Consider the following 25,957-nt stretch of genomic DNA (forward strand, 5'->3'; position numbering starts at 1 on the left):
CATCCAGTCCAAGCCTCTGCCAAGAAGCAGGAAAATTGCATTCAAAGCACTCCCGACAGATGGCCATCCAACCTCTCCTAAAAAGCCTCCAAAGAAGAAGCCACCACACCCTGAATCTTGACTATAATGTTCTTTTCCCCTTCAAGCAGGGAGAAAATGACAAAAAAAGCTCCAGCCCCAGAAGATAACACCCAATATACAACCACGTTATTGCACACTATTTTAGCCTATGCAGCATTGCATTCACATTTCCTGCTATTTTCTGGGTGGTATTTCTTGCTCTCTCCCAGATTTCAATGTCCTGGGCTTTGGACCCAAGTTTACCTGTAGCTCATTGTCACATCTAAAGGAATATGAACAGACTTCATGATCAGCCAGACTTTCTTCTCTCTGGCAAGATCCAAAGAAGCTTGTTATGACATTTTTCCTTCAAGAAGTAAATCTGGCTTCCTAGCAGGCTACGTTTTTCAACGGGGCTTTAAGAACCGGTTGCTTGAATCTGCTTTTAACAGAATCTGTTGTGAATTAAGTAACAAAATGAACAATTTTCATGACTGAGGATCTTTTACTGTTAACATGTTCCGTTTTATATGCAACATTTCATTTTTGCAGTTGCTGCTGCTATTTGTTTATACCACCTTAAGGAGAATTTCTACTTGCAAAAAAATTCATCATTTATTTTATTAAAAACAAATAAATATCTTACCAGATAATTAATAATATAAAATCTGTCATATTCTCTGTTTTTGGCATTGATTCTGCGATGCTGCTTCTTTCTCATGTGATCCTTGAGTGTGTTCTTATCACGAAATATCTTTTCGCAGTATAAGCACTGCAAACTAAGGAGGAAGGAAAGCAAATGACTATGGAAGCAATGCTAATCAGCCAGATAAAGACTAATGCAGTGTCAAAATTGTATGATAATTCAAAAAAATTTTTTTTAAAAGAAGGAAAATAATTACTTGAGGAGTATACAAAGACAGATTGGATGCAAGTATATAAAATCAAAACATCATTGTTATTTGTTATCTGGTTTTACAGAGATTATGGGATTGCTGATTTATTGGAATTGGGCATTTTAGTTACATAACTCTAATTATTTTAAGTATTTTTTTCTGTATTACATCCTTGTGTAGTGTTTAAGTTGTACAGCTCAGCACAGGGAATCAAAGAGGCAAAGTACACTCAAAAGGAGGGAAATCCAGGGAAAAGGATATATTTAATTTACAAGAGTCTTATTTCAGAGATTAAAACTCTTAGAAGTTCAACGGGCAGAACTACTGAGCTTCCATGCTGAAAAAGCACGCAGATAAAGCATGTAACGAGTCTTATGAAAAAGGCTGCTTATTGTAAGAGTGTTATGCTGTGGAAGAACATCAAGAAGTTTAGTAATACACACTGTAGATACTTTCGGGCAGAATGACCCTGCTTGGCATTAAAAGAATGCCAAATGAAAAACACCCTCTCTATCACTCTGTTTTTATTGTCTGAGCATGAATCACAATGAAATTTTAAGTTACTACTAACTTCAAAATATGTTACTGAGTTAGTTATTTAATTGGTATGCTACCTTTCTCCCTAAATGGGAGAATTTGATAATTGGCTCCCAAAGAGAATGATTTAAAAGAACAGCAAAACTTTGCAAACAATTAAAAATCACATCACCAGCATAAAATAATTTAAAAGTGTTACAAATAAATAAAGAGCACTCCCTAATAAGAACTCTCTCTGGTCATACCTTAAAAACCTGCTTATATAAAAAGGTCTTCAATAAAATTTCATGCGCTCTTCTAAACCCACCTAATTCTAGTATAGCAACACAAAACCACAATATAGTTCATATCCAGCATTACAAATACCCAGCAGGTGCTTGCAATGAAGCCTTAGACTGTGCCTCTGACCTGAAGCTATTTTCAGGCTTCTTGCTAGATACAAAAGACACCGGTTGAGTCATAATTAGAGTAGGCCTATCTTCAACACTGTCTCATTTCCTCATTGCTTGGCCCTCCTTCCCTAGCGTTCTTTTCATTTATTTCCTCAAATCATCTTTCTTTCTACAGCAATGCTCTAGAACGCTTCCATGATTCAAACCTATTTCTAAGGCCACTTAGGTTGATGTGGAAATTGATCAGCCCTGCAGCGGCTAAACCCTGCACAGGACTGATCTGAATTAACCCAGGGCAATGCTACATAACACAGTTTTACTCCAGATTAAACAAATTTGGGGAAAAACATCAAATTCTCCCCCAGGTAAGGGAGAATCCAGAAAGCAGAAGCTGTTTTCTTTTCTTTTTCTTAATTTTTTAATTTTTATTATTACTTGAAAAAGTCAGTTTCTTAATTGTACAAAATGCATAAACTTGTGGATTAAATACAATTGACATCATGCCAGGTTAACCCCCTGAAACTCCAAAAAGTACCTAAAGTTTGTTATGTTGGGCAAGTTTGCTCTAGAGCATCATCGGTGGGACTCAGAGTGCTCTCTGGCTTTAGGGTAAACTACAACTCCCACTATGGTAAGTCAGTCCCTCAAACCTCTCCAGTAGGCTGAGTTAGTCATGGGGGTTCTGTGTGTCAAGTTTGGTCCAGGTCCATCATTGGTGGAGGTCAAGTTTCCCTGGTGTGTGTGAACTACAACTCCCAGAAAGGAAGGTCGGTTCCCCCCAAACCCCTTCTGTAATCAAATTTTGGCATATCAGGTCTGTGTGCCAAGTTTGGTCCTTGCGCCATCATCCCACCTCAAGTTGTGGACTCTGATTGATTTTACTATTTATATGGAGACTACCTACTGGACGTTGTTGTAAACAGGAACAGTGAGAGAAGGGTGAGGGGTAATTGCAACCAATATAAATCTAACACTTTAAAATGTTTTTTAAAAGACAGTAAAGCAGGATGCTCATGTACCTATCAAGTTTCTTCTGTAGAAGATCCAAAAATTCCTTACAGTTTACAATGTTGTCTGGCAATCCAATATTGAATGCATGATCCTTTGCCATGTGATTGAGAAGGATTGACCTGCAAAACATTTCAAAATAAGAAACAGATACTTCCTTCAAGGCACTTTTAGGGATGCTTGAAACATGTGTTTGAGTTAAAGGCTAGTGCTGAAAATGACAGCACTGGAAAAAAATTCTGATTTTCCCTTTTGCGATTGTTATTTTTTCATTGTAGAGACAACAGAGGAAAGGGGAAGATAGAATGCAGTATCATGCAGCTCGTTTCTGTTCTTAGACAGAAGGTTAACCAGATTAAGGTTTTTAAACTTCTGAATTAATTTAATGTGTAGAACAGAAGTGGAATTCAGGACAGGCCTGGTATGCTATCTCATTATTATATTAGGATATCATTATTTAAATAAGTGGTTCTCAATCTTTTTTTGACCAGGGACCACTTTGACCAGGGGCCACTCTCCAACATTAGTACCAAAAGGATTACGAATCTGTTTTTGGTCAACTTTACATTCAGTTTGGTTATTTGGGGTGCTGATTCAGAAAAATGCATTGGATAGACCACATCAGCTCTAGTTTCTGAAACAGAACATATGCCATTCAGTAGTCACCATCTGCTCGCCCACAGAAAACCATATTTAATAATCTAGAGATAATGTGTCGAGCCAATGCAATGGTCAGCTCTGCAGAAAGGAATAGAAATAAAATTAATAAAATAAATAAAGAGGAAGAGGGTTTGCGGACTGGATTTTCATTTTTGCGGCTCACTGCTGGGCCATGGCCCACAAGTTGAGAACCACTGATTTAAACCGATTACTTCTGGTAGGTCAATAGAAAATAAGAGAAATACAATTGTGCCTCTACATTTGTGGATTTGACTTTTACAGGTGTGATTATTTATGGGTCTGATTAAAAAGTTCTCTATAAGAATCTGTAGGTTCTCTAGTATGATTCTATGGCCAACTTTCTCCTGTCATGTGGGAGGACCTAGAGATTTTTTAGAGAATTCACTTCTCTTGGAAACTCTAGGTCCTCCAATGCAAGTCTACATTTAGTTTCCAACTGAAGCTGACCTTTATGGAGTGCTGGGTATAGGCTTGAATTTCTATTTAATACATAAAAAAGACATGCATTCTTGAGCTACTGGGTAACTAGTAAAATCAACTATAAAAATGCTACTTAAATCAAATGCAAATCCACACAATTTAAGTGCATAGCATTCCCATTTTGAACAAGAAAATGATGCTCACATGTACCAATCGGCAAAAAATTTATGACTCCACAAATATATCAGTACATCTGCCTATGTATGCTTATGTTGTAATGTGCAGCCTAAAAATCAGTTCGCTAGGAAGGAGAGGATTAAGAGGAGGTAAAAGGTGTTCAGCATTTTCTCCATCTGCTAAACTAATTTGGAACTTTTTAGTTAAGGAAACATGACTTAGGTCAAAATGACAACACAACAGAAATTTACAAAACTACACATGGTAATGAGAGAGTTCTCTCTTTTTCACCCCCCCCCCCCCCAAACCGGTAGAACATAAAATTTGAGGTCCTCCAATTGATTTCTATAAATCTGGAACATGGAAAATGAACACTCTTTTTTCCCATGCCATGTCATTAAATGTATGAAGTTTCTTGCCACAAAACATAGATTGTAATGAAAGGGAAACTCTAGTTTCAAAGGCTACCAAGAAGTAAGCAACCTAATGCCTTTAGATCAATGGTCTGTAAACTAAAGCCTCTGGGCTGGATTTGGCCCTCCCAAGATCATTTACTTGGCCCCTACCCTAAACTTTAGACTTAGGGCCAGCCTAAGGCTGAAACAGCTTAAAAGCACACTATAACAACAATCCTAATTGACTTGACTGTTTCATCAACTCAAACCAGGCCTACACTTCCCACTGAAATACTGGTAAATTTACATTGGTTAAAATTGTTCTTCATTTTAAATACTGTATTGTTCGTTCATGGTTGTTTTACATTATACATAAGGTATGTGCACTGTTTATAGGAATTTGATTTTTTCCCCAAACTATAGTTCAACAGTCTGAGGGATTGTGAACTGGTCCTCTGTTTAAAAAGCTTGAAGACCTCTGCTTTAGATATTACAGATTATGAATCCAATCATCTTGGACTATTAGCAATATTGCTATTCTGATTTGAGTTGTCTTCTAAATCATCTGCTTTAATATCCTTTTCTTTAACTATTTACTGGGGAGGTATCGAGAAGTATAGAAGATATAGACTGCAATCATGCTTTGCAGTTGGCTCTAAAGAATTATTTGGCTGGACCATATATGTCTTCTCTAATCTGGAACCTTCCCAATGTGTTGGATTACAACTCATACCATCTGCAGACAACAGGACCATGATGTTGGGGGATGACATGGGCTGCAACCCCATTTTTAGAGGATATTACATTAGGGAATCCCAGGCTAAATGAATTCATCCAGGAGAGCTGTCGGGTTATCCATCTCACATCTAATAATCAATAAAATATTTTAAAATGTGTTGTTGAAGGCTTTCATGGCTGGAATCACTGGGTTGCTGTGAATTTTCCGGGCTGCATTGTCATGTTCCAGAAGCATTCTTTCCTGATGTTTCACTTGCATCTATGGCAGGCATTCTCAGAGGTTGTGAGGTCTGTTGGAAACTAGTCAAGTGGGGTTTATATATCTGTGGAATGTCCTGGGTGGGACAAAGAACTTTTGTCTGTTTGAGGCAGGTGTGAATGCTTCAATTGGCCACCTTGACATGTCAGACTACACAGAGAAGCCATTGAACTCCACAAGCATGTGGACAATTTTAACAGAAGGGAAGAAACCATGAAAATGAACAAAATCTGGCTGCCGGCATTTAAAAACTCTAAAATCAGGACAGTAAGTAAATACACCTCTCAGAAAATAGAGGAATTCCAGACATGAATCAATCAGGGCCAGTTAACACCTCCCAACAAAGGATTCCCCCAGACAGTACGCAGCCAGATCTTGAAGCTGAGAGGCTATTCAATGCTAATGAAGGTGGCCAATTGCAACATCCACACCTGCCTCAAACAGACAAGAGTTCTTTCTCCCACCCTGAACATTCCACAGATATATAACACCCACTTGCCTAGTTTCCAACTTACCTCACAACCTCTGAGGATGCCTGTCATAGATGCAGGTGAAACGTCAGGAAAGAATGCTTCTGGAACATGGCCATACAGTCAAGAAAACCCACAGCAACCTATAAAAACTTGTTTCAGTTATGTCAGCATAAGGCATTTTAGGACACATCATCTACTTCTATTGGATTGAGACATATGAATGTAAGTAGATACAGTCATTCAATACCAACCTATTGCCAGTATATTCTTTGTCGCAGAACATACATATACCATGGAAATCTTTATCATATCGTTCTTGCTGCTGTTGCTCCAGAATTTCTCTCTATTAAAGAGGATGATGATGGGGAAGAAAAAAAGAAACGGTAAAACTTTGTAGAAAGTTATTCCCAGTGATTTTATATTGACCACACTATACATGCACAATACAGTAACCTAAAAAGAAAGGTGTGAACCTTGGCTTACATTGCAATGGGGAATTAGAAAAATCTACTCTAAAATGGGTGCTTTCTGTTTGCTGCTTCATTTCTTTGCTAAAAAGTTAGAGGTTTGTTTCTCTCATAACATGCAAGGTTTCTTTCCCTGGATTGTTAGGAGGGAAACAACCCATGGGAAAAAAAAAACATTTATATCCGGGGGACACAATAAAGAAACCATTCAATCCGCACACCGATTTTCCCTAGTGAGCCAAAAATCCCTTCAGTTCTCTGTATTAACATGTTTGCAACTATGGTCACCATTTCTCCAAGTAATGAGCAATAGGTATGTGAGTCATTTCAAAGCATTATTTCATTTATTAATTTAAATATTCTCATGGCAAGAAGGAAGGATAGTAACAAAAACAGAAAGTTTTGAAAGATTATCTAACCTAGAGCAATTTTCATTTAATCTCAAAAGTATGGGTTTCCCCAAAACGAGTGCCATAAAAATAGTATTAGAAAAATCTAGATGAGATATAATGACTTCGTCTATAAAAGTATAGCATATTTTTTCCTTGATAGGTCAAATATGACTGTTATGGGTTCCTTGAGGAATAGATTAATGAAAAGATCAAACCTTTTTTTCCTGAAAAAAAAAAGGATAAATTTAAATATAGGTTTAAAGCCTACAGCAAAAAAACATATTTTATCACTTACCATATTCCCAACAGAACTCCTACTGTATTTTAAAACAGATCATATTTCCATATCTGTTTCTGGGGATTTTCTCCTCCAATTTAAATAAAAGCTGCATTTTTACTGTTGAGTGCTTCTAGTATGCAGCTCTATATTGCTTCAGGCAAGTGAGTAAGAGAGAGTCTAGGGTATCCTCTCCAAAAGAAAAAATGAAGCAAGAAATCATTTATATTTTACACTTACCGGTAAGGTAATACAAGAGGGCTTGAAGTGGGAAAATGGGAGCTGAGAAGATATTTAGTTTCCTTGTCACCATGAGGAAATGAATGAAATGAGAACTGTACAGTATTTGTGACTGAAAATTGCTTTGGACAAAAAAAAAAGTATATTATACACTTGGGGAAAGATCCAGTTGTTTTGTGTCCCAGGGCCATTAAATCGAGCAAGACCTTCTCTTTTAAGGCTTGAAATTTGTTCATTCTCACACATTGTTAAGCACTTTGGCAGGAAATAGGTAGTTAAATAAAACTCTCCAGTGTTGTGGCCACAGCTTTTGCTCTCCTTTTAAAAAAAAGTCACATATTCTGCCCTCTAATGCAGAATACAGACTTCAGAATTGCAGGATCTCCTCTGTACTTTTCGTAGAACATCAGTAGTTCAGCCAAATAAGTACTCATTTCTTTTTGCCATAGTGGGTATAGTTTGCACATTCCAAATTACACTTGACAGATTAGAGAATCTTAAGAATGTAAATTAGACCTGACAATTGTTATTATTAAAACAGCTAGGGGTTGGATTCCATTAACAATATACTGACATTCAGTCACACGACTTTTAGCATATCCTAATCTACCTTCTGCCCAACCCGTACTCTAATATTCAACTTGTTTGTTTTGATAGCCTCCATTTCTTTTCAAAGAAGATGGATAACCTGCTAAATAACAACCTATTCTTGCCCGTTCTCAGCATATGCAAAAAGTGGGGAACTGGTCACTCTGAAAGAAAAATAACCACCATCGAGTTTTCTTACTGCCCATCAATTCTAGCACTATTTCATCACAACCAATTCATGGATCAGAGGTGCAATTACTACGTTATATCTGTGGCAAAATGACACCAAAGTTTATAGGTTTCCTCGTAATCTTTCCCTGAATTTTCCTCGTAATCTTCCCATTCCATTGGAAGTCACAAAGTGATAAAGACACACCAAGGAAAAGCTACACAAGTTTCTATGAGTAGTTGAGAGAAGAGAACTTTCTCAAGCTTTATCTAGTTTTAGCTCTTGCTCCTTCAAGGGGTTTTGGATTTATTGTCCAAGTTCTGATATTTGATGGTTCTGCATCCACAGGTAACCACTACCATTAAGCACTTGCAATCTCACTTTCTCTAAGAATGGTACATAACATCCCAAGGTGATCCAGCAAGCCAACTGCTAGGATCCAATCTGAACCCAAGTGCTGGTTTTCCCTCTCCTCCTAAGTCCTACTATGCATGAACTGGTAGTCAAAGAGCAGTATGAAGTTCTCTCCATCTTCTAGCTAGGAAAAAATATTGAAAAATTGAGACTTATAACCTCTGAAATCATTAGAAAGCAAAATACACCTTACCAGTCTCTGTTGTTGGAGCTTCTCCCTCAGTTCCCTATCTTCAGGCAAAGCATCACATAAAAGAAAATAACTGTCCTGGTCCTCTGTTAGAAGATTACAGAATGAAAGTTAATCACTTTTGCACATATAGTACAGCCCCTTAACATGCCGACTTTTATTTATATTTCAGGTCTATATGACAATCCCAGTCAGTCAGAACAAGTGCATATTAATGTTTAAGAGGATTGTTCACAAATATACTAGACAAGTTAACACTGAAGAAGGTAGACATATCTCTATTAATGCCAGATGGAAAAATAAAAATAATCAGAAAACTGGCAGCTGGTGAAATAAAAAACAATCCCTGCATTCATTTTGGAGGGAAATTTGAAGTCGATCATTCAAAATGTTTTTGTTTACCTATGCAATGCTTATATGACTCGGTAGTTGCATTTCATATGTGTATGTTGTTTTGAATAAAAAGTTGCTGAAACATGCCGCTCTTTTTGTGGTTTAGAATCATATACTTATTCTTCCCATGTTATTTCTGCCTTTGATACCAAATTTTCTATCAAAGAAATAATGTCCAGGAACACATCCACTCTATTAACTGATGCATAGTATGAAATGGATAATGGTATAATGCACATAATACCTTTATCGGCAGCATTTGTAAGATTTTAAATAATATTTTTATTGAAATCATTTCTCAAGGAATGTGAATCTCAACGACAATTACTCACAGTGAGGGGATAGTACAGGGAAGCTAAACGGGGAAATAAGAGGTGACAATTGACACAAACATAAACACAAATAGAGAAACAAAAAATAAAAGGAATATCCCAACACCTTCACCCACATAAAAAAAGACACAACATAGTTACTTACATATACTATAGACAAATAAAATTGACTTCCATCTATTGTGTTGTTTTATGTGATGTTCTCTTGGTACCTATAGTACCCTTATATCTCATCTCCTCTTTGTCCATTACAATAATTCTTCTTCCTTTAGTGCTAAATCTGAGACAGTTGTTTGGCCTCTTATCCTTGTCTAGTATCTCATTATATTATTATTTTGAATTTCTCATTTTTAAAATAATTTTAATTAGTTCCCAATCTCTCTCTCTCTCTCTTTTTTTTGGTTTGCCTTGGGTGTTTGATAGTAAGTTTAACCATGATCATAATTTCCAAGATTTTGTTAAACCTTTTTTTTATGTCTGGTCTATTCTTTTCCCTCCACTCTTTAGCGTATATCATTCTCGCAGCTATTACCAGATAGCTAAATAATATTTCTTGGTTTTTGTCTTCTACAATATCACATATACCTAGGAGAAGCAGTTTGGGGTCCAAATTAATCTTAATTAGTAACATTTTTTGTATTCTTTGATGTATTTCTTTCCAAAATTCCCTAGCCTTTACACAGGTCCACCAGCAGTGGAAATAGGTGTTTTCCTTTTTGCCACATTTCCAGCATTTGTTTGAAGTAGTTTTATAAAAGGGTTAGTTTTAATGAGAGACTATTTGTAAGATTTTAGATAAGAAACAAGGCCGGAGTTACTATTCTACTCAACTGTTATGTAAGAAACAATGAATTAAGAACTAACAAATGAAGCCTGTGACACAGCCTCTTTTGAAAAATTTAAAACTATAAATCACTGTGTTACACTAGTATGCTGGCTAGAGGATTCTTGAGTTGTAGTCCAAAACAGTAATGTTCCAAGTTCCTGCTGCTGGGCACACAAAGAACGTTTATTCTATAAACTCTCTAATCCTTACAGTAAACCTAATCAGATCAGTATGATTATTTCCTTTTTGCAAATTGGTAAGAGGCTGAGCATAGGCACTGTTTGATCATTTGAAATGAGTGCATACTTCACAAAAGAGGCTACCTAGATGTTGGAGACTAGAATATGGCAACCCTAAGAGTGATGCAGGGGGAGGAAGAGAGCCACGAAGAGAAGGAAAGCGTGAATGAGCATGGGAGGGAGGAGAAAAGGAACTGGAAGAAAGAAAACAGCCTTGGTCAGGTTAGGGAGAGAAGATGAAACCAGGGACAAAAGAAAACACACAGGCATTGAAATAGCTTCTATCCCAGGCAAATTTGGTATGAGCTAAATGATTACTGGGGTGGAGAATAGCAATACAGTAAGGGTGAGATAGCAGGTTTGAACCCAACCAAAACAGGGTACTTTTAGTTTTGTGCATAACAACTGCAGAGACTGGCGATTAATGCAGATGGCTATGGATGGTGATGATAATTTATAAAGACATTATATTTTATAGAAACCATAAAACCTTTAAAAGGTAGTCTTGCTCATAATCTATGTCTATAATAAAATGTGATATTACACTTCTAACTTCAATTGCAGATGCTGATGAAAGATGCAGATTAAGTCCCTGTCAATTGATGAGGACATAAAACACCTAGAAACTATAAAAATTAAAAGCTTTATTATTTTGCCCATATGTATAGATTATGGTTAAATTTATCATCTAAAATGTAACACGATCTTCTTAAAACATCATGCAAATGGTGTATTCAAAGTAAATCAAAATATCCACTGACTACAGGCTATGACAATTGAGTCAAGGGTGGGGGAAGCACAATATTTCAGATATTGTAGAACTACAATGCCCATGTTATCTTTCACCAAAAGCAATGTTGCAAGGGCTAAATGCAATCCAACAATTGAAAAAAAAGACACATGTTCCAGGACCCCACACTAAACAAAATCATGTCATCAGTTGGGTGATCTAACAGCACCCTATAACCTGCATTACAGGTTGTATTACTTGGGTTAAATTACCAACTATACCTACCTAGAGGTGCTTCAGAATTTGTTTTTATTACTGGGCAGAAGTCTGTAGTCGGCTGCTCTGCGAATCTTTTCTTCCAGTACTGCATATATCTTTAAAGAGGGGGAGAAGTTACACTGTAAGAAGTTATCACAAAACTTTTCCAAACAGTTTTTATTTCATTACATTCTTAGTATGTAATGCTCATATTAGCATTTCCATCATTCATCAATATTTCTGGTCTTCTGCGAATATTGTTTTTTCATGACATTGATATTTAGATGGAGCAATCTCCCCAGCACAAATACATACAAATTGGAAATTCATTGCTAACCAGCTGTCCAACGTATGTATGTGTGTTTGTATGTGTGTGTGTGTGTGTATATAAAACAGTCAAAGTAACCAAACTAATGCTACTGATTGAGCCAACATTTTTTAAAGTAAGGGTTTTAGTTGCCCTTCTTATTTCTTTGCTTTTTTTTGGCTTTAAAACATTATACTTACCAAGACATAAATGAATGCTTTGTGCGTGCTGTAAAATGCATATTGCATGAATGCTGATATTACTTAGATGTTTGATTATCAAACTGACAGTAAAGTGTGTTGTCACAAAAACGCCATTCAGCGTGAGACAGTCCAATGGCACAGGACCATGACTACCATATGGCATTTCTATCAAAGACGTCAATTTCTGGATCTGTGCACACTAGAACTTCTATTTGGCAAGAAAAGGAATTGAATGATGAAAGCTTAAATGGTGAACTGACATGGAAGATAGATATAGACATTAATTTATTAGAGAGGCTGAAAACTGAAGTCCCTGCAGTCAATCATGTGCTTGAAGAATCACAAAAAGTTGACATCCTGTGCTTAGAGAAGTTGCAGAATGAACTTTGTTCAAGCCGACTTATCAATGGCAGTAAGATACATTTCACCTGTTGAATAAATATAGTGTGCTTGCTGTGGAACACATCAAAAGTGAATACAGCGATTTCACTTCAAACCACAGAACTCCAGAAGCTTCAGAAGTGGGAAGGACCATAAGATCTATCTAACCTCTTTATACAGAACTTCTAAAGATACACATTCCAGCGCAATCTTTTCCTTTGTCAATCAACTTGCACAGTAAGAATGTTCTTCTCAACGTTTAGGTAGAATCTGTTTTCACATCATTTCAATCCACATGTTTATCTTCTAGTGTCTATAACTGTAAAAAAACAAGCATGCTACAAATGCTTTATGATATCCTTCAAATATTTAAAGATAGCAATCACTGAGATGCAGCATGGTTAGAGCACTGGACTGTGATCCTTCGAATCTCGTCAGCTACAGAAACCTACTGGGTGATCTTGCAGAAACTGTACTCTCCCAGCCTCAATAAGAGGCAAAGCTTTGAACAAATCTTGTAAAAAAAGGATAAGATTGTTATAGGGTTGCCTTATGTCATAAATGACATGAAGGTACTCACCAACAATCATGTCATTGCTCAGCCTTCTCTTTTCCAAGTTAAACATACTCCGTTTTTAAACATTCTTCATAAGGCTGGGATTCCAGATCTTTAATATTTTTATGAACAAAATCTGGTTACCAGTATTGCGAAACACCAAAATCAAGACCGTAACTAATGAACACCACCGAGACACAGGGAGCCCCCAGGTAGCAAAAAATCCCTTGTGTCTGAGTGCCTTCCAATTGGCGGTGGGTCCGTAGGTGGCTTGATCTGCATGTTCTTTAGCAGTGGGACATCAGTTTACAGATGGAAGGTGGTCCCAGTCAGGGTTGCCTTGACGTGCCTCCCTCTTGACACATTTTTTCCTTTCACCCTCCATTCGTGCCTCTTCGAATTTCACAGCAGTGTTGGTAATAGCTGACCTCCACCTAGAACACTCGAAGGCCAAAGTTTTCCAGTTCTCAGTGTTTATGCCAGTTTTTAAGGTTAGCTTTGAGTCCATCTTTAAATATCTTTTCCTGTCCACCAACATTCCATTTTCCGTTCTTGAGTTGAGATTATAGTAACTGCTTTGGGAGACGTTGATCTCCCAAAGGGCCAGTGAACATCACCAAGACAAAAAATGCCTCCAGGCAATAAACACTCCAAGGTAACAAAGGCCTTTTTCTCACTCTGGACAAATCACAGGTATACTTGCTTTACCACCATCAGATCCTTTAAAGATGACAGCCACAAGTGCAGGTGAAACGTCAGGAGAAAACACTGCTAGAACACAGCCATACAGCCCAGAAACCACACAAGACTCTAACTCTCATCAATGTTGCCAGTGGAAAAAGAATCACAGACTTATTTTTGTGCATAGCAAATCTGACACTAATGCATGGTACACAATTACTTTAGGGAAGAGCTTGATTTCTGCTATCAGAAGCAAGAAATATTGAACCAGGAGGAAAAAAACTTTACAAATACCAGGCTTGAAAGACACTGACAAACAGAACATATGGGCAGACTGGAACACATGCTATAGTATATGGAATTGCTAAGCAACAGTGTTTCATGCTTTGAATTAGGCTTGTCTATTAGAGCACCTTATGAAATTGCACATGGCTCTAGAACAGAGGGATTGGTTTATTTGGCACAGGATCTATTAGTTTCCATCTACTTGTTCTGAACCTTTCGTTGGCAGAGTGTACATTTTTTTTCTAGAAGAACAAGTTCACACATCCATGGCTATCACTTCATGACTACAAGATGTAGAAATTGTAAGAGTGGGAAATTCTGCAGTGAGTTGTCAAGACCTGAGTGTATCATGGAAAACTCAGAAAGACAACCAAAATGGTATTCCTGAAGAAGGGAGGTATCACACAATCTGCTTTTTAGCAGTATATTTCAATCTGTAGATGTCTGCCATCATGCAAGTGTAAATCAACCCAAGGGGAAAGATGTACCCATTTTATAATATTTCTTCAACAGGTTTAGCAGTAGCAGCAGCAGAAGACAATGATAATAACAGTACAATTACAGACACAAAATGGGCAAATATGCCAAAATCTGTGGTGGATATTCTGATTTTTTTTTCTATCGTAGCTATTTATGCAACATAATCTATGCTGCTTGTTCATGCAACAGTTATTTAAGGAATAAACTATTTCAATTTTAAAGATCTGCCTGTAATTTGGGTCTTTAATGTCTGATTGTAGTTCCTTAAAAGTCCAGCTTCATGGCCAATGCTACCATACTTTTGAATAATTGTTTATTCCTCTCTCTCTCTTTTGTTCAAGATATCTTTGTACCTATGTTTATTCCTGCAGACAATGCAGGGGTTATATCTGCAGTATCTGAGTTCTGCTCTCATAGTTGTTGCTAGAACACCTAGCAAACCTGCCTTTTGTGTCTACATAATTTCCTCTTGACTGAATACTGAACGTAGGCTGCTACGAGGGTTTCTGACCTTGGGTTCCCAGGTACTATTGGACAATCCTTGTCACACAGATTGGGAAACACATGATATATTTACTCTGAAACACATTATATATTCACTTGACTTTTTCCTTGTTTGTCTCCCAATGTTTTTCATCAATAAAACAACATAAAAGGCCTTCCACTTCCTAGTGGTATCCAGTAGACCAGTGGCTTCCAACCTTTTTTTGACCAGGAAAAATTTGACCAGGGATTACTCTCCAACATTAGTACTAAAAGGGATATGAATCGTTTTTTGGTCTACTTTAGAATTGGTTATTTGGAGTGCTGATTCAGAAAACTGCACTGGATAGACATCATCAGGTCTAGTTTCTGATACAGAACATATGCCAGCCAGTAGTCACCATCTGCTCGCCCACAGAAAACCGTATTTAATAATCTAGAGCTGATGTGGTCTATCCAATGCAATATTTTGAATCAGCACCCCAAATAACCCCAGGAACAGGCCTAAAAACAAAGGCACCAAGGCGCTCCCACCTCCAAGCGCCATATGGAATGGCTCCACTCAGGGGGAGGAAGGAGGAGAAGCAGCAGTCAGGAGGCTTGTTGTTGTGCTTTTTGTGGGCAGTCAGCCTCTCCCCTCCTGACATCCCTGTTGTCTCGGCACTATAAGAGGGTTTTGTGAGTCCAGTTACTCTCGTTGCAATGGTGTAGTAATGGTGAGGTTGCAGACCATATTTTAGTTCTTGGGGACCACTGGTGGTCCATGGACCACAGGTTGGGAACCACTGCAGTAGATATATCAACAAAAAGATTGTCCTTGGTGCTGGAAAACAGCACCTTTTGAGTTTGAATGCGTTATCTAATTTAAAGCAAGCATAATAACATACCTCTTGAAATCGGCAACCAGCTTGATGTCTGCTATGACAAGCTTGTGCTCTATAATCATGTGCTTCAGAAGCTGGTTTTGTTCTGATACTGGTGAACATTCTTCACAGAATAGACAAGTCACAGATGGAGATCCTTCTACAGCAGAAATGCCACCTGGGTTTTCTGGCAGAGAGAGTGGCTCCAAAATGCAGTCTTTATGCTCTGAAGGAGACAAATATACATATAACATTAAGGCTAGTATGGATGCTATCAAATTTCAGAAAAAGATTGAGGTTGTACCATATCCATGGATTCTGCATTCCCAGATCCAACCATCCATGGCTTGAAAATATGTTATGAGAATTCAACCCCCCCCCCCCAAAGTTTGATTATGCCATTTTGTATAAGGGATGCCATTTTACTACGTCACTTTATATAATAGGACTGGAGTATGCACAGATTTTGATATCCACAGGGGGCCTGGAACCAAATCCAGCAGGTATCAAGGGCTCACAGTATAGTTTCTACCATCAAAAGAAACACACTTGTCAGTAATGCTGTCTTTCTGAACAATCACTATTAATAAGGGATCAGTATGGTAGTAGAGAGTAGTGGCTACACTTAGCTAGTTTGGACTGGTACATTCCAGCTTTGGTCTATGTTTGATCTGAACTGAGGAACTACCCATAGTCAGCCTTGCAGACTGCTTACATATCCATTATGCAATTCATCTCACTGGGTGACAAAAGACGACCTATTGTACTACATATGTACTGCACATATTACTTGAAAAGATATGTCTCTGTATCATCTTCACAACTGGTAATTGTTATTTTACAAGATTAATTTATACCATTCTACATGCCAAGACAAAATCTAATAGTGAAATGGAAAGTTAACTTTCAATTCACTGGATTTGCTCTAGTTGGGATTAGCAAATTTTTAGGCTCAAATGATTATATATTAGCTATCCGGCAGAATGCAAAGAAATATCAAACTTCTTACAACAGGTGAACAATATTTAGATTAGATTAATTAACTGAATTAGCCTATTTACTATTTCAAACAATTACAAATGATAAAACAATGCAATTGTAAATATTACAACATAGTTACAATCATTTCGTTTGTTAACTAGTACTTATTGTAGACATTTAATTAGAACCCTATTTTCATTCATTGATGCTAGTTTGAACTAGTAGTTATACAAACTTAGCTGAAACTGGTCTGAAATTGCCATAATTCCAACTTCAAATGTACACACATAGGCTGAACAAACAGGAAGCACTCTCAAAATATTACACAAAAAGTAGTTTGGGGCCCTTTCTAAATTCATGGGATCAGAACACACTTCAATCTCTCCACTATATGTCAAGTTGACCAGACCTTTGAGTACTGGTAAAAGGGATCCCAGACAGATATAATTCAAAGGACATTTCAGAGACTGAGAACAGGCTATGGCTTTTAGCTCATTTCTTTTGATCTGCAATGACCAGGAAACCTGTAGATGAGAAGAGTGGCTCAAGGTATGTAAGGAAATTCACCTCTTCAATTTAATTGGCACCAAGGAACCATCTGTAGTGACTATTTTCTTTCCAAAAATTAAGACCTTAAATTTCTTATAATTTCCACATCATTCTCTCTATAGAATGAGCTCAATTTCCTTAGAAACCTACACAAACCAACCTGTGTAGCAGATGATATTATCATATAATCTTACATATAAAAGGGTAATCATTTTGGTATCAAATACTTTTGGCATATGAAACTCCTGAACTATAGAAACCAAATCATTAAAAAGAAAATCAAAAAGAAATGGAGCAAAGCTACAGTCCTGGTCGACCCACATATCAACTGGAGTTTTTAAAGATAATGTGTGCTTTAGCCCAGTGCTTCTGTAAGAAAAAGAAGCTTTTTGTCAATGTATGTTTTAGCCAATTTGGCCCATATTAAATTTCTACCTATAGAATCAAATTCAGTATTTAAATCAATGAAGGCATACAGCTGATTAATATTTTAATACCAAATGGGATTGGATCAAACTCTTCTCTTCTGGTCTGGAACAAGATGGCTCCTTTACAAAAACGTAAGAAAATTCTGTCCCAATCCTCTAACTTGTTAATTAAGAAAAAAAGATGATTTTTTTAAAGATTCCTACTATTTCCTTTTTTTAAAAAAAAGTGGAATTAATATCCCAAGTTTCCATTGATTTGGTCTACAGCCAGTGTTATTTGTGTGAATATACAAATAACACTGAAGCATCCAGTTTTCCCTGGAGTAAGATCTTCCTTTCTTCGTTGTCTGTGACTTCAGGAGCTGTCAGTATCATATGATTTATGACACAACATGACTTCAAAAGTATGGCATATGAATATGGATGCTGATGTGTTTGTCAGCTCATTGTGTGGAAATACAAGTGTACCGAAACAAAATAAGAACATCTGCTGGAATGTAAAGTGTCTTTCTAATTAAATTCAGCAGTTGAATGAATCAATTCATTAGCAACAAGCCTGGTTTATTATCTCATTAATACAGCTGGCTAATATGAGTTTAGATGAAGAACTTGACTACAATTCCCAAACAAGAAGCAATGCAGCAGCAGCAGCAGCAACAACAACAGTAAAACAGTACAACCAAGAAAGCATATCAGAATAATGATAGAGATATTTTAACTAACAAAATGAAAATCCCCAAGTACTATGTGTACATAATACGTATGGCACAGAACGACAAAACCAGAAATAAATGGAGCATTATTTTGTGATTACGTCCCTTAGAGTACCATGTATTAGATGCAAATTATATGCAAATGAAGACAATCTAAACTATATTTGAAAGGGGGAAAGTGTGGCAGCCAGTACTACTAACACCCTCCAAGGGATTGTATCTCGTGATTTCTGTCATTGCTCCTTCAAAAGATACTGGCATCTGAAACACCGATGGGAACACTTTTAGCTACCATGTTGAATTAGGATTGCTATTAAACAGTGAAACTACCTTGAATTCTAGAATATTACTTACCAAACCCACAGCTCCCACAAAATGTTAAAACAGAAAATACAATATTTGTTCTATTTTTGTATAAAGCTTAAAAGTTAGCCCTTGCATACAGACACGAATATCATTTGCAGCATAGTGGCTATATAGGACAGATTATTAGAAATCAATAAGTGAACATGTCTAGCTCTAACACCGTTAATACATAAGGGAAAAATTTGTAAATGCCACTTCAAGTAATTTCCAATTTACGGCAACCTTAAGACGAACCTATCATGGAGTTTTCTTGGCAAGATTTGTTCAGAAGGGGTTTTCCTTTGTCCTTCCCCCAAGCTGGGAGTGTGGCATATATTGCACCCAACTTTCAAGAACAGAAAGAATGATGACTGTTGATGTACTGATATCAATATGTATACAGTACAATGTGCATTATGTTTACTTCTTGCCCTCCAGGTGGGAAATACTATAGATTTTAGACCTACATTCCACACAAGCAGACATCCAGCATTGTCTTGAATCCTACTGAGTAAAGGAACTATCCTACTGAGTAAAGGAACTATCCAATGGACTTGACATGTTTGCTGACCATTCAATAATTTGTTCAGTATTGTAGTTCTTAATCTAGTTGGAACTATGAATAGAACTGAGATCATTATACCACGTGTGCAGATATGAAGGATTTATGATCCTGATGTCCTCTCATTCATCCATTGGCCTAATAATATTGTTATTTGTATGTGTGAACATACAAATAACACTGAAGCATCTAGTTTTCCCTGGAGTAAGATCTTCCATGGTATCCTTCTGTGTCGCCTTGCTGGAATAGGGCTTGGGGGCACTGTTCTGCAATGGCTCCAGTCCTTCCTTAAGGACTGTACCCAGAAGGCGTTGATAAGCAACCACTGACTTGTGGGGTCCCGCAGGGGTCAATATTGTCCCCCTTGTTGTTTAACATCTACATGAAGCCGCTGGGTGAGATCATCCAGAGTTTCGGAGTTCGGTGTCATCCGTACGCGGATGATGTCCAACTCTATCACTCCATTTTTCCAGCGTCCAAGGAGGCCGTCCAAACCCTGAATCGGTCCCTGGCTGCTGTGTCGGACTGGATGAGAAAGAACAAATTGAAGTTGAATCCAGACAAGACAGAGGTACTCCTGGTCAGTCACAAGGCCGAACAGGGCATAGGGTTACAGCCTGTGCTGGATGGGTTCGCACTCCCTCTAAAGGCGCAGGTTTGCAGTTTGGGAGTCCTCCTGGACTCATCGGTGAGTCTGGAACCCCAGGATTTGGCAGTGGCCAGGGGGGCCTTTGCACAACTCAAACTTGCGTGCCAACTGAGCCCGTACCTTGGGAAGCCTGACTTGGCCACAGTGGTCCACGCTCATGTTACATCTCGTTTGGACTACTGCAACGCACTCTACGTTGGGTTGCGTTTGAAGACTGTTCGGAAACTGGAACTAATCCAACGTTCTGCAGCCAGGTTACTAACTGGAACGCCATTCAGGGAGCATACAACTCTGTTGAAGCAGCTCCACTGGCTGCCTGTTAGCTTCCGGGTATAATTCAAAGTGGTGACTTTGGCCTACAAAACCTTAAACGGCTTTGGTCCAGAACATATCTCCTCCTATGGGCCATCCTGCAGATTAAGATCTTCGAGTGAGGCCCTGCTCTTGGTCCCACCGTCGTCACAGGTGCAGTTGACGGAGACGAGAGACAGGGCTTTTTCAGTGGTGGCTCCGTGGCTGTGAAACTCCTTGCCAAGGGAGATTAGGGAAGCCCCTTCACTCATGTAGTTCAGGAAGCAGCTGACGACCTGGGTGTGGGACCAAGCTTTTGGCCCATCCTAAGATATGAGTTGATATGACCTGATGAATTCTGTGAATTAATATTAAGTTGAACACAGATTGGCTCTGACTTTGGCTCGAAACTTCCCCTGTTTTAATGGTCACATGGTTTTAATTGTTTTAATTTGATTTGGATACCAGCTTTTATTTGTGTTTTATGTTTGGTTTTTACTACATGTTGTATTATATGTGGCATTTATTCTGCCACTGCCTAAGACCGCTCTGGGTCCCCCTGGGGGAGAAGAGTGGTATATAAATAAATAAATAAATAACTTGGTCAAACGGTTCATCTAATCATGGTTGTGAATATGTTAGATTTCTCTGGCATCTGAGAAGGGGGCACATGCTGAAAATAGATTATTACTACATTACTTATTTCATATGATGTCATGATCATAGATGTCCTAGGTACAAACAAGGCTTTTACGTCAAAGCCAACAACAGAGACAGAGTAAGGGAACCAACAGTTTTTCTTTTTTCAAACTACAGATTTCACAATGAAAGGAATCAGACCTGCAGATACTCGGTAAAATGTTTTAGATTCTCCCAATGTACTAAACTATTTGGTTCAAGTTCACAGGAACCATTTACTTATTATTTGGCTCATTAATATGCTATTAATGCTACATTAGCCAAATCACCCATGGGTTCTGAGACTGCCCATCCCAGAATTTAATCATCCTCAGTATTCTTAAGTGGTCAACCAAAGGTAAATTTAATACTTCAAAAATCCTACAGCTAAACTGTGTATGTTTTACAAGAGCAATATAATAAATCTCCTTGAGCATCTGCAGTCATCAATGCAAGACTTCATGGCATCAAGGCATAACTGGGGAGGGTGAAATACAGTAGCAAGTAACCAGATCATAGCATCTTAAGAATTTGCTCCAAGCTGGAACCTCAGGCATAAAGAAATGCAACTGTGTTTAACAGCTACATTTAACAGCATTGTTCGGTAAAGGGGCTTTAGATACTGCAGTTTCATTAGCATTAGCAAGTGTTGCTATGGGTACCAGAGTGGAGGCGTTGGAATATAAGGGAATGGAAGAAATAGCAAGCAGATGAACAAAAATCTTAACAGTTGGAAGGAAACAGCCCAAATTGGGACAGGCTTAAAACAAGATATTTTCCCTTAGCCTCCTGGTGAGGCCCTGTCACTACACAGGTCCTTTTGGGAAAAAAACAATACAGTAATTTGCTCTTTTGAAATAAACTAAAGTGGGTACATTAGTACACGCAAAGTCCTTGAAAATGGAATGATCGCACATATGTAACTTTTGCTGAAACTATTCCAGTGCTCTTTAAAAACAACACAAATGGATTTATAATGCTTTGCAAGTCGTGGCATATAGAATGTTACAGGAACACTGTAATGCTGGCTTTCATTTAGTGGAAAGAATAGTTTCTGTGCCCTATCCCAGTTACAGAAAAACACAAGATAAAAATCTTGGGGTGTGTGTGTGCATTTTTAAAAGAAATATTATCATTAGTATCTTCTGTTATTATTCATTTCATTTCTGTCATATTTCATTTTATGGACTGCAAATAATAAATCAAATTAAGGTTGCTTTTTTTACAGTAGTTTCAGAAGATTCAGAAATATTTGAATGAAAGTCAAATAATAAGAATATGTATGAGGGGATTGAAGTCAGCTAGATGGAACTACATTCCTACTATATCCTCTTTTTGTCACAGACAAGTCTTTATCAAAATTTATCTCACCAAATATATAATGTAGAAAGACTACACAATTAAGACTGTAATGTATTTTGCAATATTATTGGCAAAGGTTGAAACAAATGTACAACAAATATTTCTGCTTTGTATTATAAAAGTAATAAACTATTAGTTGTGTGATGAAGTATGTTTGAAAGAATCTGCCAAACACATCATAATAATTCTATCAACTCATTCTCTCTTTCTCAGAATGTTCCAAAATGAGAGAAGACAGGTAGATCCATCTAGTACAAAATGACAAGAATCACTCCATAACACACGTAGCCCTCCAGATGTTGCCAGTTACGCTAGCTAAACTTCCTTGGACTTGCATGATTTCCACTTCCTCTATAACAAAATACTTATGTTTCTTCCACAAAGAGGCCAGTGTTATTGCTTGAATTTTAAGTTGACAGAGAGAATAAAAAATCATCCCACATTTATTTATTTGGACACTGATGAAGATATAGCTGAGCCATGAGCTCAAGAAAATATATGCAGTTTCAAGTTTTTACCTTCCTTGCCATTTATCATATTCAAAATTATTTTCTTTCCCTGGGAAACTGCCAACTCTGGAACAAACACTTCTTACAACTTTTAAAGTATTCTCTCTTTTTTTAGTTCTGCAAGTTCCCAAAGTTATTAGCATATCACATTTCTTCCTTTCTTATCACAAAACCATGGTACCAAACATGGAAGACAAACATATCTATGCTCAGTACAGCCAAGAAGAGCACAATCCTACTACTGAGACCAACTACCTCTGAAAACATGTTTATATGTATATGTATAATTTGTTATCTGCTTTTATTTTTAAAAATAACAAATGATTTCTTCAATCTTTTTTAGTGATATAAAACTGACTCCTTTAAATTCTATCAAATGCACTATTATATAAATTGTATCACCTTCTTACAGTCATCAATACCGCAAACCCAAGAGGGGTAGTCTAATTAAAATACCAACCAAGCACTGAACAAACAGAAATGAAACTTAACAAACAGAAGCTGGCATTTAAAATACAATCTAAAGTGCAGGACTGAATGGGCCAAACTTTCAGATATGAAAAGCATGAAACAGTTCCTTGGATGTGTGGTTATTACTGGAAAATCTCTATTAAATGATTTTGTTTTGAATAATTGTTTTGAATAATTGAGATCTGCAGTAAGAAATTGTATTACTGACTAGACAGTAGCATTCCATTCGAAAGCGCTTTTTATGGGCCATAGAGTTCTCTTCCCTGAATACAGGGTCACACGTTGAAAGTAATGCGTGTCTTAAAGGATTCTTATCCCAATGTTTCTATTGCAGACACCCAGCTTTCTGCACGCAATGTACTTTGCACATGAGACTAACAACAGGTTTTAGGTCTAACAAGTTTAGATCTAATGAATCGAAGGAACTGATGTACATGTTGGTTTATTAGGTTGCCATTGACTTACCTCAGGTACAGAGTTTGCAACAGCAGGGCTGTTGATGATCTTTGGGATCTCCCATTCATATGATCATCATAAGTCAAAGCTGACTTGATGGCAAATACAAGCTATAGGTAAAGGTTTCCCCCTGACATTAAGTCCAGTCGTGTCCGACTCTTGGGGTTGGTGCTCATCTCCATTTCTAAGCCGAAGAGCCGGTGTTGTCCGTAGACATCTCCAGGGTCATGTGGCCAGCATGACTGCATGGAGCGCCGTTACCTTCCTGCCGGAGCGGTACCTATTGATCTACTCACATTTTGCATGTTTTCAAACTGCTAGGTTGGCAGAAGCTGGGGCTAAGAGCGGGTGCTCACTCCGTTACTCAAATTCGAACCTGCAACCTTTCGGTCCTCAAGTTCAGTAGCTAAGCGCTTTAAGACAATGCACCACCGAAGGCTTCCCAAAATACAAGCTATAGCAAATCTATTTCCTCTCGTTTCTAATTTAATCTTCAAAATATTTATAAAAATGCCAGGTTAGGACTTTGGGGTAGAAAGGTCCCACTGAGTAGAGTAAGAAGAATAAATGTTCCAGGCCAGAAATACTTGTTAAAGTAATTAAGTCCAATGCATATGAGCCACCAAGCTTTATGATATACACTATATTGTTTCGCCCTCTTAGTACTTGGATTACAGGCCATCGATGAATACCGGGTGCTGTATGAAGGAACTGGGAAAACTACCTTTGAATATGCCTTAAGAAACTGTATAAAATTGATGGAGTTGCCAAAAATCAACAGGCAACTTGAAGGCGCATACACACATATCTACTTATCTTTAGATATGCTTATCACTCTGTTTATCGAAGGAAACTTCACTTTATCATTCTAGTTCCTCCCCTCTTCCCATAGTCTTAAATTATATAGAATACAAAGGAGGAGGATCATTTTTGTTTCTCAAAGCAAATGTTAAACTGAATTAAGAAGGTTTAGCCTTTCAGCATGAATGATCCAGCTCTCTCCGAAAGAAGCATAGATCTTGTTGAATTCCCTGTCAGAGAGGCTTTCAATGCAGCCAAATATTTTATTGGCATGCTATTATGCTCTCTTCATTCCAATCTTGAGCATCTTTGTTTCACAGTAGCAATTCTAGCAACTTTCCCCCTTAGTTAATATGCGCACAAGACTAATTTCTGCTTCATTAGGAAACAAGACTGGTAGCTGTTTCAAGTCTGGCACCTCATTCTCAAGTCAGCTCTTTTGGCACCTTCAATAAAATTTAAGAAACACAAAAGATTCCTCTCCAGTACTTTTCTACCAAAAAAAAAAAAAGCACTGTTACACGCTACCAGTTGTTTCAGAACTGGCTAACTAATACTGTCTTAAAAGAAAGTGTGGTCCTTGGTGAAACTTACAGCTATTAATAATTTCTAAAATAAAGGCGAGATATCACAAAGCTACAATGTGTCACTCTATAGAGTGAGATAGAAAAAGAGAAATAAACTTTGCCACATTGTGATTGCAGCCCTGAGTTCTACTATATTTAACAATACTGTACTTATCTGAATTTGCATGTATTAAGTTCAGTGCTTCCTAAACGATCTAATATGGGGGACTGACAATGGTTTCCCAGTATGCTGGGGATTGTTACCGTATTTATATCCATTAGCTACCTCTATTTCTTTTTTTCTGGAAACTCTTCAAGAACTTGCAACAGATGGTTCTGGGAAATGGACAACCACTGCATACTCCAGAAAATACCGGCTTGTTTCAATAGCCTGTCAGGAATTAATCTATAAAACAGTCTAATACTGTAATGTCCCTACCGTAGATGTTTCATAATAGTGGTGCCAAAATTACCGCTATATTAACTCCTGTTTTATTGCCTTACTGTGTTTTATTTTTTTGTATATTGTACAATGTTTTTATGCTGTTGTTTTTGTAAATTATGCTGGTTGGGCCTTGCCCCATGTGAGTCGCCCCGAGTCCCCGTGGGGAGATGGTGGCGGGGTATAAATAAAGTTATTATTATTATTATTAAAATCAAAGTGTCCCTAATTTAGGATTCACACAATATAACTTGTCAAAAATAAAGGCTATTTGAATTTTTATATACCCTATATACTCATATATTTGTCTAGAAAATCTAGTCAAAAAATCAACCCCCAAATCCTGGGTTGACTTATCCATGAG

General features: G+C 37.5%; 1 protein-coding gene across 1 annotated transcript in view; it reads right to left on the reverse strand.

Annotated features, from left to right (window-relative positions):
- znf277 (zinc finger protein 277) overlaps positions 1 to 25,957 on the reverse strand; it is a 54,486-nt gene that overhangs the window by 20,863 nt on the left and 7,666 nt on the right. Inside the window, exons 2-7 of the mRNA XM_003221203.4 lie at positions 15,815 to 16,016; positions 11,579 to 11,667; positions 8,777 to 8,859; positions 6,288 to 6,379; positions 2,905 to 3,015; positions 707 to 839 (exon numbers count right to left, since the gene is read on the reverse strand). Of these exons, the coding sequence (XP_003221251.3) occupies positions 707 to 839; positions 2,905 to 3,015; positions 6,288 to 6,379; positions 8,777 to 8,859; positions 11,579 to 11,667; positions 15,815 to 16,016 (710 nt within the window). The remainder of the gene's footprint in view (positions 1 to 706; positions 840 to 2,904; positions 3,016 to 6,287; positions 6,380 to 8,776; positions 8,860 to 11,578; positions 11,668 to 15,814; positions 16,017 to 25,957) is intronic.

The sequence above is a fragment of the Anolis carolinensis genome, chromosome 5 (genome assembly GCF_035594765.1).
Source record: "Anolis carolinensis isolate JA03-04 chromosome 5, rAnoCar3.1.pri, whole genome shotgun sequence".
Classification (NCBI taxonomy): Eukaryota; Metazoa; Chordata; class Lepidosauria; order Squamata; family Dactyloidae; genus Anolis; species Anolis carolinensis.